This window comes from Loxodonta africana, chromosome 7 (assembly GCF_030014295.1).
Source record: "Loxodonta africana isolate mLoxAfr1 chromosome 7, mLoxAfr1.hap2, whole genome shotgun sequence".
Taxonomy (NCBI): Eukaryota; Metazoa; Chordata; class Mammalia; order Proboscidea; family Elephantidae; genus Loxodonta; species Loxodonta africana.
Genome location: NC_087348.1, coordinates 112,691,574 through 112,706,126, shown reverse-complemented (window position 1 = coordinate 112,706,126; position 14,553 = coordinate 112,691,574). Strand labels below are relative to the sequence as shown.

Genomic DNA, 14,553 nt, shown 5'->3' with positions numbered 1-14,553 from the left:
CATAATTTGTTATGATCCACACAGTCAAATGCCTTTGCATAGTCAATAAAACACAGGTAAACATCCTTCTGGTATTCTCTGCTTTCAGCCAGGATCCATCTGACATCAGCTATGATATCCCTGGTTCCACGTCCTCTTCTGAAACCGGCCTGAATTTCTGGCAGTTCCCTGTTGATATACTGCTGCAGCCATTTTTGAATGATCTTCAGCAAAATTATTATCATTTAATTAACCACAGGTCTCCTGAGAGCATAGAGTTAGTAATCTAGCGCTGTGCTACCAGTTAAAGGGATACAAAATTGGCAATCCAGTAAAAGAGACAAAAATCATTACATCTAAAACAATGAAGGAAAAGATCAAACCCGTCATCTGTAACTAAAATAACAAAAACTTTTGCTTGCATTAAAAACAATCATTTAAATAAAATTAACATCATTTACAGGTCAATGGCACACATCGAAATTTGTGATATTAAATTGTAAGAAGTTTCCTTACTTGAGCTTTTAGTGTCTGAAGTTGTCCTTCATAATTCTGAGTCATTGCTAGGTTACATTTTTCCAGACTGTCCAGCTTCTGGCGAAGTAACCCCACCTGCATTAAGAATGAAGTTTGATTTTGCTGCTTCTAAATTTTGCCTGACAAAATCAGAAAATGTACAAAAGAGGAGTGCAATTCAAATAAAACTGCTGTACCAAACCAGAATAAATATTTGTATTGCAGTTCCTGAAATAAGCTATTAATAATTAAGTGCACAAAAACTGAACATTGCCTGCACTATTCCACTGGGTACACACTGGGACAGCACAGTATGGGCGCTGAACCAAAGATCCTTACCATCGTTACATTTAAATTAAGGATTAGAATTTGCTTTGTATTGTCTTTTTGGGAGGTGTATCTGACATCATTACTCTACTGACATATTTCAGGTGTTTTTCAAGGCCCTAATGCCTTCGATGGGAAGGATACCTGGTGGGACAACAATTAAGTGCTCAGCTGCTAACAAATGTTGGCGGTTCGAACCCACCCAGTGGTTCTGTGTGTGGGACAAAGATCTGGAGGTCTGCTTCTGTAAAGATTACACCCTAGGAAACCCTATGGGGTAGTTCTCCTCTGTCCCATGGGGTCACTATGAGTTGAAATCTACTTGACGGCACCTAACAATAACAACCTTCAATGAGAGCTCTGCTTTGGTGGTGCTACGGAATACTTGTTACATTTTTCTAATTACTAACATATGAAAGAATGTCTAAGGATTTGGCTTGTAGCATTTGTCTGCTTAAAAAGCAGGTGAGGCACCTGTTTGCACATCTGTGTCATTTCAGGTATAGAGGTGAAAGAACAGATCCTTGCATATGTCAGGTCTGATGACACAGCTCCACCGTGAGGAGAAAATAGATGCCAAGTACTTGATTCCTGTGGACCCTAAATTCCACTGAGAAACAGTAACAATAGGCACATGGTTGATGAGCGAGTTATTGTTTTAGTATATGATTAGTAAACATTTATGACTAGCACAAAAGAAAAATTCACAAACACAAAAATCCACATTATTTAAAGCAGATGGTCTTCCTGAACTTCTTCACAGCCCTGAGAATATGCATACATTCTCCTGTGATCTCCAGCTTGGCAGTGAGCAGCCTAGAAAGGGCTCAGAGAGCCAAATTAAAAGTGGGTGGTCTGGGGTTACACACACACCTTTACCAAACTCTTTTTTCCTTTGTCCTATAATCAATTTCTGGCATTTTACTTCCTTCAGGAAATATTTTCCGAGCAGAAGACACAAACGTTCCTGAGTGCCACCTTGTCCGAAGACACAGCTTTGATGACTACTTCTTTGATTCTATAGCAGCAGAAGCACTTACATCTTTGCTTGCAAACAGTATTTATTTCACACCTACATTAAACGTGTGTTTACTTTTCTAGATGGAATTGACTCTATATGTCTGTCAGCATCAGCAAATTTCTGTGGGTTTAGGCTCTGGCTGTCGATTCTTTGATGGAACACATTTAGCACACTATTTGCTGACAGACATTTCAAAAAATAAATGCTGCTGCTGATGTCTGATAAAAAGTATGTATGATGAAAAACACATTCTGATAGAACAAATACTATTTATAAAAGTCTGAGGAATTAGTGATTTGTTAACACATGTATTCAGTACGTACCTCTTGACCTTTCTGATCCAAACAAGTTTGTGCATTTGCCAACTCTTGATCCCGAAGGTCTAATCGAGTCTCTAAAGCCCGCATCTTCCTTTCCCAGTCCAATTTTTTGTTGCTCACCATGATGTCAATTTGTTCCATCAATTCCTGAAGCTCAGCCTCACAAGGAGAAGCTCTGGAATTGTAGAAAAATAAAATACATTAAAAAGGAGTGAAATGTGAGGGCAAGAAAAATTATTCCCTTGATTGAATAGCTTGATCATTATTACCTCAAATTGGTCAATCAGTTGAATAGGAAGAAGTCTGAAGGCGACAGGTTAATTTTTAAAAATTAAAACTAAAAGCTAATTTCAGTGCCAACAGTGTATATACATTTAGTTTTTCAAAATAATATTTTTTACAGTTGGCTAGTTCTAGGGAAAATAATTATGAAAAATGGTAGGACAGTTTAAGGGCCGATGATACTCTTAAGTATAAATATACATGCACCCACATCTATCCTAACTGGAGGACATTTGACTGCAGGCTAATTGGGATTGCCATCATGGCCTAGCAAGGATAGAAGGGCAAGCCTGGGTGAGGTAAGACCAGATCCGAGGGTGCTAAGTGGGTTATAGCGCTGCTCCTCAAGCAGGGGAACGTGGCATGATCTGTCTGGTGTCAGTTTCGGAGGAATTTGATCAGGCAGGTGGGGGCACAGTATGAGTGTTTAAGCAGTGGAGATACTACCAGATAAGTAACAATATCTTAGATTCAGGAGGGAGGGATCAGTCCCTGGAGAAGGACATCATGTTCGGGAAAGTAGAGGGTCAGTGAAAAAAGAGGAAGATCCTCAATGAGATGGACTGATACAGTGGCTGCAACAATGGGCTTAAGCATAACAACGATTGTGAGGATGGTGCAGGACTGGGCAGTGTTTCGTCCTATTGTACATAGGGCCACTATGAGTTGGAACTGACTCCATGGCACCTAACAACAACAATAAGGAGGATCTATGGAGTCTCTGGGTGGCGCAAATGGTTAACGCACTCAGAGGCACCTTGGAAAAAAGGCCTGATGATTTACTTCCAAAAGATCCCCCCAAAAAAAACCCACTGCCTTCGAGTCGATTCCGACTCACAGTGACCCTATCAGCCACTGAAAATCCTATAGAGCAGAGTTCTACTCTGACATGTGTACAGTCACCACAAGTTGAAAATGACTCAACAGAAGCTAGTTTGTAGTTTTTGTTGTTGTTGTTGGGAAGGTCAACTGTGTTTGAATCAAGACCCTTGGTAACAGCTAGAATTACTACCTACGTCAAGGTTCTCCTTCAAAGGAGCCGAACTATTCTTTCCCTAGGGACCTGGCATTAAGTCCAGTCACTCAGATGGGATAAAGAGGTGGATACTGAAATTTACCGCTTCAGCACACAGATGCCCAGATTAGAAAAGCAAGTTATTTTAGCATTCACTCAACAGTAGTGATGGGGCTTCTAATATATTTTTGTGGCTAAGAGATGGCAGGAGGGAGAGACAGGTGCAAAATGACATCATTTCCTCCATATAGTTCTACCAAATCAGAATTCTAGTGCTAATTAAGGATCATTTAGCATTTTGAAAAAAACTAAAGCCTAGACAAGTCCAAGGTCATATAGCTAATTAGTAGAAGAGCCAAACTAGAGCCAGAACTAGATCCTAGGCAGCTGCTTCCCATCTTATGCTCCTTCTTGCATACACACAACAAAAGACATGGTATTCTGAATAAGAACTCGCTTGGAAAATAAAGTATAAATTATCTCCATTGCAATAGGACCCAAAAAATCCTGAATTCCCAGAATCACTTTCTAAGATACCCAGAGCCAACCTGAATAAAGAACGTCCCTTTGATTATTTTATTCAACATAGACTTGCCAGTTTTGATTAAAGAGGTTTTAAGTATAAAGTACCATTCTGAAGCTTTCTCCTAGCATTCCTAGAATAAGGTCCAGAGTCTCAATTTTTACTTAAAAACTAAAGCAAATTTGAGGAAAGGAAGTACTAATTTCTCTATAAACAACCTAATTGAATTTTAATTGGAGCTATGATATGGGGGGGGGGGAACTATGACCTGGTGTTTTCTCACCATTTTCTCTTTTTCGTAACAACATGTACCACCCTTTACTGTAAATACTGTTTGTCTATTTTTTCTGCTAATGTAAGCTGTGAAAGAACAAGGACTATATCAGTCTTGTTCATCACCATCTTACCAGAGCCTGGCACAATGCTCCAGCACATAGTAGATGCTTGATAAATCTTTGAAGAATGAATACCTTATTTTTATTCCTATCTCTTCAGCATGCAGGGATGCACCATACTAATGGAATTAAAATGTAGACCACAAGTAGAATGTGGGCATACTGTAAGCTACTCAATCAATATTGTAAAATAAATGAATGGTTTATTTCCTGTTGTGACTATGTTATGCAAAAGTTAGAATCTTAGACTCTTGGAGTGGAAATAATCTTAGAAGCCATCTAATCCAACCACCCATCCAAATGTTTCTTAAGAGAATCATTTGCCATACCCTATTGATCAGATTCAGTAGTTCTAGGACAAAGCCCAAGATTCTTCATCAATAATATTAAGTATCAAGTGATTCTGATACATGCTAAAGTTTATGAGCTGTTTTGCAGTATCACTGTCAAGAGGTCATGCAGCCTAGGTCTGAATTCTTCTAGTAGCAGGTAACCACTGTCTGAGATAGCAATGAGTTGAGAAAGCTCTTCTTACATTGACTTGAAAGGCTTTTCCTTGTTCAAGCCACTGGTCCTAATTTGATCCCTTGAGACCATGCAGAACAAATGCCTATCCAACATGGTAGACCTTCAAGTACCTGAATACAATTACCAATCTGCTGAATACCGTTGTCAATGTACCTCCTGACTCTTTCCTGAATCTTCTTTTTTCAGTGTTCAATATGAGGTGCTGAATATACAAATGGACAACAACTAGACCATATATCACAACAGAACTCTGACTCACAACCTCTAAGCAACCAGCCTGGGAAGCCAAATCACAACCCCTGCAGAACAGTCAGAACTTGGTCAATGACTACCAGCTTCCTGTTTTTTGCCCCTGCTTCCAACTCAGGACAAACCAGAAAAAGGCCAAATATGCTCCCCAAACAAACCATGTAAGATACCCTGCTTCTACTTAGCCTGCCTTCAGCAGGCTAAGTCAAAGTATACCTAAAGCCTTCTATTTCTTTTATTCTGAAGCTTTCCCACTCCCCCTGCCTGCCTTTGAGTCTGCCAGATGTAAGTGGTGGTGGCTGACATCCTTTCTATAGAAGGCTCTGAATAAATAGCCTTCATTTGTTCTCACTTATTTATTTCCACAAACATCTTTATTTCCTTCAGTGCTTCTAGAGATTATTCCCCCCGTCCCCACCACTCTATACTCAATACCTACCACACTGCCTGGAAAATACTGGATGCTTAATATGTATCTGTTGAGTGAATGAAGAAATGAATGACAATGGTAAGATCTGCAGGTCCTTCATAATTCTGGTGGCTCTCCTCTGAGCAAGTTTCTGTTTGTCAATTCCCTCCTTGAAATGTACCATTCACAACTTTAACATTATACAACAGGGATGGCCTAATCAGCTCAGAGGGGGACTCTCATATCTTTTGAGTGGGGGTGGGGGGGTGGGGGTGGGTAAAGATAGTGAAAACCTTTTCTTTTTCATGGATGTCACTTCTTCACTATCTTGTATGTATTCAATTTTTTTTTTTTTTTGCAGGGCATCCAAGTGCAAGGTTTTATATTTATCCTTATTAAATATTTCATAGTTTCAGCCTTTCAATTTGGGTCATCATCACTAGTTCTTGCAGCAAACATTCATTCAGCAACTGACTCCACTGTGTGAGGTATGAGGAAATAGACACACAAGACCAATCTCCTGCACAGGCAGAGACTTGCAAGGCGGACAGGCACAAGAAGAGACTGCTAAATAAATGCAGGCTATTTGGGGGAAAGAGGGCTAGGGAATACAGACTTGGAGAAGTGGGCTATCATGGGAGCTTTCCTAAAGGAGATAACATCTTATATTTTGGGGCCCTGTTTCTGTCAATATATTCACTTTATCTCTCAATTTTGTCTCTTCTATGAACTTGATAAGCACTAACTGTTATATATATATATATAAAACAAAATATTATATATATATTGTTTTCATCCAAGTCACTGTTAAGATGCCATAAAGTACAGAGTGGAGGACAGAGCCTTATGGCATTCCAGTACCAAGCTCTTCATGGTCAGAGTAGAGCTCTTCATTGGTTATTTGTTATTATAATCAGATACTAATTCACTTAATCTTGCATTTTTCTTTCTTTCCCATGAAAATATGAAAAGCCCTGTGAAATAGCATGCCAAAACCCAAATACAACTCTTAACTATTATGTTTCCCTGATGCATCAGTACAGAACCCTGGGAAATGAGGCTGGTCTAGTATGGAATGGTCAGGGGCATCTACCCTGAGCCCCAGGGGCCACTGATTTTTCTTCTGGTTGCTCACAAACCACTAAGAATCTCTTCCAGATTCTTCTTTTTTTTTTTTTTTTAATTTTGATTGTGCTTTAAGTCAAAGTTTACAAATAAAGTCAGTCTCTCATACAAAAATTTATATATACCTTGCTATATACTCCTAGTTGCTCTCCCCCTAATAAGGTGGCACTCTATTTTCACATCCATTCAGCCAGCTTCTGACCCCCTCTGCCCTCTCATCTCCCATTCAGACAGAAGCTGCCCACATAGTCTCATGTGTCTACTTGATCAAAAAAGCTCACTCCTCACTAGTATCATTTTCTATCCCATAGTCCAGTCCAATCCCTGCCTGAAGAGTTGGCTCTGGGAATGGTTCCTGTCTTGGGCTACCAGAAGGCCTGGGGATCATGACCTCCATGGCCCTTCTAGTCTCAGTCAGACCATTAAGTCTGGTCCTTTTATGAGAATTTGAGGTCTGCATTCCACTGCTCTCCTGCTCCTTCAGGGGTTCTCTGTTGTGTTGCCTGTCAGGGCAGTCATTGGTTGTAGCCAGGGCACCATCTAGTTCTTCTGGTCTCAGGCTGATGTAGTCTCTGGTTTATGCGGCCCTTTCTGTCTCTTGGGCTCACAATAACCTTGTGTCTTTGGTGTGTTCTTCATTCTCCTTTGCTCCAGGTGGGTTGAGACTCATTGATGCATCTTCGATGGCCACTTGCTAGTGTTTAAGACCCCAGGCGCCACTCTCCAAAGTGGGATGCAGAATGTTTTCTTAATAAATTTAATTATGCCAGTTGATGTCCCGGGAAACCATGGTCCCCAAACCCCTGCCCCTACTACGGTGGCCTTTGAAGCATTCAGTTCATTCAGGAAACCTCTTTGCTTTTGGTTTAGTTCAGTTGTGCTGACCTCTCCTGTATTGTGTGTTGTCTTTCCCTTCACCTAAAATAGTTCTTATCTACTATTTAATTAGTGAAAAGCCCTTTCCTTCCCTCCCTCCCTGCTCTTGTAACCAGCAGAGAATATTTTCTTCTCTGTTTAAACTGTGTCTCCAGTTCTTATAATAGTGGTCTCATACAATATTTGTCCTTTTGCAAATGACAAATTTCACTCAGCATAATGCCTTCCAGATTCCTCCATCTTATGAAATGTTTCATGGATTCATCGTTGTCCTTTATCAATGTGTAGTAATTCCATTGTGTGAATATATCATAATTTATCCATTCATCTGTCGATGGGCACTTTGGTTGCTTCCATCTTTTTGCTATTATAAACAGTGCTGCAGTGAACGTGGGTGTGCATATACCTGTTTGTGTAAAGGCTCTTATTTCTCTAGGATATATTCCAAGGAGTGGGATTGCTGGATCCTATGGTAGTTCTATTTCTAGTTTTTTAAGGAAGTGCCAAATCAATTTCCAAAGTGGTTGTACCATTTTACATTCCCACTAACAGTGTGTAAGAGTTCCAGTCTCTCCACAACCTCTCCAACATTTATTATTTTGTGTTTTTTGGATTTATGCTAGCCTTGTTGGAGTGAGATGGAATCTCATTGTAGTTTTGATTTGCATTTCTCTAATGGCTAATGGTCTTAAACATTTCCTCATGTATCTGTTAGATACCTGAATGTCTTCTTTGCCCATTTTTTAATTGGGTTATTTATCTTTTTTGTAGTTGAGTTTTTGCAGTATCATGTAGATTTTAGAGATCAGACGCTGCTCAGAAATGTCATAACTAAAAATTTTTTCCCAGTCTATAGGTAATCTTTTTACTCTTTTGGTGAAGTCTCTGGATGAGCATAGATTTTTAGGAGCTCCCAGTTATCTAGTTTCTCTTCTGCACTGTTAGTAATGTTTTGTATACTGTTTATGCCATGTATAAGGGCTCCCAGTGTTGTCCATATTTTTTTCTTCGACGATCTTTATCGCTTTACATTTTATATTTAGGCCTTTGATCCATTTTGAGTTAGTGTTTGTGCATGGTGTTAGGTATGGGTCTTGTTTCATTTTTTTTGCAGGTGGATATCCAGTTATGCCAGCCCCATTTGTTAAACAGACTGTCTTTTCCCCAATTAACTCACTTTGGGCATTTGTCAAATATCAGCTGCTCTTATGCGGATAGATTTATGTCTGGATTCTCAATTCTGTTCCATTGGTCTATGTGTCTGTTGTGGTGCCAGTACCAGGCTGTTTTGACTACTGTGGTGGTATAGTAGTTTCTAAAATCAGGTAGAGTGAGCCCTCCCACTTTGTTCTTCTTTTTCAGTAATGTTTTACTTATCTGGGGTCTCTTTCCCTTCCATATGAAGTTGGTCATTTGTTTCTCCATCTCATTAAAAAATGTTGTAGGAACTTGGATCGGAATTGCATTGTATCTATAAATGCCTTTTGGTAGAATAGACATTTTTACAAGGTTCAGTCTTCCTATCCATGAGCAAGGTATGTTTTCCCATTTATGTAGGTCTCTTTTGGTTTCCTGCAGTAGTGTTTTGTAGTTTTCTTTGCATAGGTCTTTTACATCTCTGGTAAGATTCATTCCTAAGTATTTTATCTTCATGGGGGCTATTGTAAATGGTATTGCTTTGGTGATTTCCTCTTCAATGTTCTTTTTGTTTGTGTAGAGGAATCCAACAGATTTTTGTATGTTTATCTTGTATCCTGATACTCTGCTGAACTCTTCTATTAGTTTCAGTAGTTTTCTTGAGGATTCCTTAGGGTTTTCTGTGTATAAGATCATGTCATCTGCAAATAGAGATACTTTTACTTCTTCCTTACCAATCTGGTTGTCCTTTATTTCTTTATCTAGCCTAATTGCTCTGGCTAGGACCTCCAACACAATGTTGAATAAGAGTGGTGATAAAGGGCATCCTTGTCTGGTTCCTGATCTCAGGGTGAATGTTTTCAGACTCTCTCCATTTAGGATGATGTTGCCTGTTGGCTTTGTATAAACGCCTTTTATTATGTTGAGAAATTTTCCTTCTATTCCTATTTTGCTGATTTTATCACAAATTGGTGTTGGACTTTGTCAAATGCGTTTTCTGCATCAATTGATAAGATCATGTGGTTCTTGTCTTTTATTTATATGATGGATTACATTGTTTTTCTAATGTTGAACCATCCCTGCATACCTGTTATGAATCCCACTTGGTCATGGCGAATTATTTTTTTGATATGTTGTTGAATTCTATTGGCTAGAATTTTGTTGAGGATTTTTGCATCTAAGTTCATGAGGGATATAGGTCTGTAATCTTCTTTTTTGTGGTATCTTTATCTGGTTTTGATATCAGAGATATGCTGGCTTCATAGAATGAGTTTGGGAGTATTCCGTTCTTTTCCATGCTCTGAAATGCCTTTAGTAGTAGTGATGTTAACTCTTCTCTGAAAGTTTGGTAGAACTCTGCAGTGAAGCTGTCCAGACCAGGGCTTTTTTTTTGTTGGGAGTTTTTAAACTACCTTTTCAATCTCTTCTTTTGTTATGGGTCTATTTAGTTGTTCTACCTCTGTTTGTGTTAGTTTAGGTAGGTAGTGTGTTTCTGGAAATTCATCCATTTCTTCTAGGTTTTCAAATTTGTTAGAGTACAATTTTTCATAGTAGTCTGATATGATTCTTTTAATTTCAGTTGGGTCTGCTGTGGTATCACCCATCTCATTTTTTATTCAGGTTATTTGCTTCCTCTTGTTTTTCTTTTGTCAGTTTGGCCAATAGTTTATCAATTTTGTAAATTTTTCAAAGAAACAGCTCTTGGTCTTGTTAACTCTTTCAATTGTTTTTCTTTTTCATTGAATTCTGCTCTAATTTTTGTTATTTGCTTTCTTCTGGTGCTTGAGGATTTCTTTTGTTGCTCTCTATTTGTTCAAGTTGTATGGATAATTCTTTGATTTCGGCCCTTTCTTCTTTTCGGATGTGTGCATTTATTGATATAAATTGACCTCTGAGCGTTGCTTTTGCTGTGTCCCAAAGATTCTGATAGGAACTGTTTTCATTCTCATTGGATTAATTCCATCCTTAATGTCTTCTATAACCCAGTCATTTTTTAGCAGGGTATTGTTTAGTTTCCAAGTGTTTGATTTCTTTTGCCTGCTTTTTCTGTTATTGATTTCTACTTTTATGGCCTTATGGTCAGAGAAGATGCTTTGTAATATTTTGATGCTTCGGATTCTTCCAAGGCTTGCTTTATGACCTAAAATGTAGTCTATTCGAGAGAATGTTCCATGTGTGTTGGAAAAGAAAGTATACTTGGCTGCTGTTGGGTGCAGTGTTCTGTATATATCTATGAGGTCAAGTTGGTTGATTGTGGCATTTAGATCTTCTGTGTCTTTATTGAGTGGTGTGTTGAAGTTTCCTACTATAATTGTGGAGCTGTCTATCTCACTTTTTAATGCTGTTAGAGTTTGTTTTATGCATCTTTTAGCCCTGTCACTGGGCGCATAAATATTTAATATGGTTATATCCTCCTGATATATTGTCCGTTTAATAATTATATAGTGCCCTTCCTTATCCTTTGTGGTGGATTTAAAGTCTATTTTGTCAGAAATTAATATTGGCACTCCTGCTCTTTTTTGATTGTTGTTTGCTTGATGTATTTTTTCCTGTCCTTTGAGTTTTTGTTTGTGTCTCTAAGTCTAAGGTGTGTCTCTTGTAGGCAGCATATACACGGTTTGTGTTTTTTATCCATTCTGCCACTCTGTCTCTTTATTGGTGCATTTAGACCATTTAAATTCAGCGTAATTATGGATAGATATGAGTTTAATGCTGTCATTTTGATGTCTTTTTTTGTGTGTTATTGACAGTTTCCCACTTAATTTTTTGTGCTGAGTAGTTTGTATACTGTCTTTCCCTCTTATTTGTTGTTGATTTTGTTTCTGCTGCATCTGTGTTTTTCTTGTATTTTATTTTGATGAGTAGGGTAGTTTGTCTCTTTTGTGGTTACCTTAATATTTACCCCTGTTTTTCTAAGTTTAAACCTAACTTTTATTGCTTTATATCGCCTTGTCTTCCTCCGCATGTGAAAGATCTATGACTACATTTCTTAGTCTATTTTTATTGTTTTAATCTTTTACATAATGACATCTGTTTCCCTGTTTTGAGTGTTTTTTTATCTTGATTTATTTTTGTGATTTCCCTACCTGGGTTGATATCTGATTACTCTGTCCAGTGTTCTAGTCTTGGGTTGATATGTGATATCATTGATTTTCTAACCAGAGAACTCCCTTTAGTATTTCTTGTAGTTTTGGGTTGGTTTTTACCAATTCCCTAAACTTCTGTTAATCTGGAAATGTCCTAACCTCACCTTCATATTTGAGACAGTTTTGCTGGATATATGGTTCTTGGCTGGCAATTTTTTTCCTTCAATGCTTTATGTAAGTCATCCCATTGCCTTCTTGCCTGCATGGTTTCTGCCGAGTAGTCCGAGCTTATTCTTATTGACTCTCCTTTGTAGGTGATTCTTCATTTACCCCTAATTGCTCTTAAAGTTCTCTCTTTATCTTTGGTTTTGGCAAGTTTGATTATAACATGTCTTGGTGACTTTCTTTTAATATCTACCTTATGTGGAGTTCAATGAGCATCTTGGATAGATATCTTCTCATCTTTCACGATATCAGGGAAGTTTTCTGCCAACAAATCATCAAAAATTCTCTCTGTATTTTCTTTATCCCTCCTTGTTCTCGTATTCCAATCACTCATAGGTTATTTCTCTTGATAGATTTTCACATGATTCTTAGGGTTTTTTCTTTTTTTTTTTAGTGCTTTTATCTGACTTTTCTTCAAATATATTGATGCCAAGTGCTTTCTTTATCTTCAGTCTCACCAATTCTGCCTTCCACTTGCTCGGTTCTGCTCCTCTGACTTTCTATTGAGTTGTCTAATTCTGTAATTTTATTGTTAATCTTCTGAATTTCTGGCTGTGTCTCTATGGATTCTTGCAGGTTATTAAATTTTTCATTATGTTTTTGAATAACCTTTTAAATTTCTTCAACTGCTTTATATATGTGTTCTATGGCTTGTTCTGCATATTGCCTGATCTCTTTCCTGATGTCTGGAAGAGTTCTGTATACTAATCTTTTGTATTCTGCATCCAGTAATTCCAGGAAAGCACCTTCATCCTGAAGATCCCTTGATTCTTTGTTTTGAGAGGTTGCTGAAGTGATCATGGTCTGCCTCTTTATGTGATTTGATATTGACTGCTGTCTCTGAGCCATCTATAAGTTACTGTATTAGTTCATTTTATGTTTGCTCACTGTATCCTAGCTTCTTGCTTTGTTTTCTTTTGATCTCCCCAGATAGGTTGCTTGAGTGAGTTAGCTTGATTATTTCCACCTTTGAAGCTCTAATATCCTGTCATCATGTGGCTAGAGCTGTTATCAGGTATATCAGCCTAGAGTCTATTCATTTTTGTTATATGGATTCAGCTCAGGTGTCCAGGTAGTTGGTTATCAAGTGTATGGTAGAGGTTCTGTCCTACAGTCTTAGAGGGGCAGGGTGATTGATGTATGTACCTGTATCTGGTTGCAGCAGGGGGTCATGCTCTGAACAAGGCAGGGGGCTGACAGCTGTCCCCTAAGTGTCCATGAGGAAAGTGCATCTCTGTTCCCTAAAGCACACAGGTGGGTGGGTTCTGCAGATGGACCATGGGCACCCGATACTTTTGGCTGTAAGGACTGGGAGGTACCAGTTATCCTTGGACCACTGTTACGAGTGGCTGGGTGACCTGAATGGAGCCACCAGTCCTTAGGCCCCTGATGTGGGTAGGTGAGGACCCTGTTTAATAGGCAAAGCAGTGACAACATCAAACACCCACCTGTCAGCCACACAGCTGAAACAATTGCAGTTTGCCAACACAGGCCTATTTTCCTGAAATCGGTCCACACAGGTCCATGCAGTAGGGAAAGGTATTCAGTGTCCATGGGCCATTTATGCCTGGACAAGAGTCACTTCTGTCCTGAGCTTCCCAGGTCAGTGGAGCTGGCAGATTATCTTTTCCCCCAATTGTGAATTTATTACTTCTCCAAGGCCAGGAGAATGGCTCAGAGCACTCCGCAGAACTTATCTCAGGCCCAGGGAAATCGATAGCCACTAATGCCAGCTTGGGGGCAGGGAACGTGGTAAAACATACGCAAGTAATTAGCTTTTGCTGAGAGTGCCATTCTTCTCTGGTTCTGGAGGTGTGAGTAGGCTGTGCGGCTGGCTCCTTCTCCCTGAGGAAACCGTGGCTGAACACTACCACCAGTCCACCGCTGTCGCTTCCAGGAATGGTGCCTGAGGTTTACAGGCGATTCAAGTCTGGCAACTCCTCTCCGGTTCTGAACCATCTATCCTTGTCCCTGCCACTCAGTCCATTTTCTAACTCTGCCTTTGATGTTCAGGGCTCCTCACCTGTCATAAATATAATTGTTTTTCCAGGTCTTTTTTGTAAGAGGGTTCACCGGAAGTGTCTGACTACTCCGCCATCTTGGCCCCTCCTCCTCTTCCAGATTCTTACCTAAGATTTAGTCAAACTCTGTTCTACGTCAAACTCAGCTTTTTGTCAAAATTAATTTTCCTTTTTAAATTCAACTATCCAATCTTTTGTTCTCAGAGATAATTAATAGCAGTTTAGTTGTCTTGCTAGAGCCCTGGTGGTGCAGTGGTTAAGAATTTGGCTGCTAACCAAAAAGATAGGCAGTTCAAATTCACCAGCCACTATTTGGAAATGCTATGGATCAGTTCTACTTTCCTGTAGGGTCACTATGAGTCGGAATCAACTCAACAGCAATGGGTTTGTCTTCCTAGCATCAATATAGGCTCCTAAATCTAGTGCGCTTTAAAATAAAATACAAAAGGCTTGGTCTAGCTTCCTTCACATAATTGGGCACTAACATTATTTGTTTAGAGTTTCCTTTCTTCCTTTACC

General features: G+C 39.1%; 1 protein-coding gene across 1 annotated transcript in view; it reads right to left on the bottom strand.

Moving 5' to 3' along the window:
• DEUP1 (deuterosome assembly protein 1) overlaps nucleotides 1–14,553 on the bottom strand; it is a 107,648-nt gene that overhangs the window by 68,387 nt on the left and 24,708 nt on the right. Inside the window, exons 5-6 of the mRNA XM_064289542.1 lie at nucleotides 2,167–2,338; nucleotides 496–591 (exon numbers count right to left, since the gene is read on the bottom strand). Coding sequence (XP_064145612.1) covers nucleotides 496–591; nucleotides 2,167–2,338 — 268 coding nt within the window. The remainder of the gene's footprint in view (nucleotides 1–495; nucleotides 592–2,166; nucleotides 2,339–14,553) is intronic.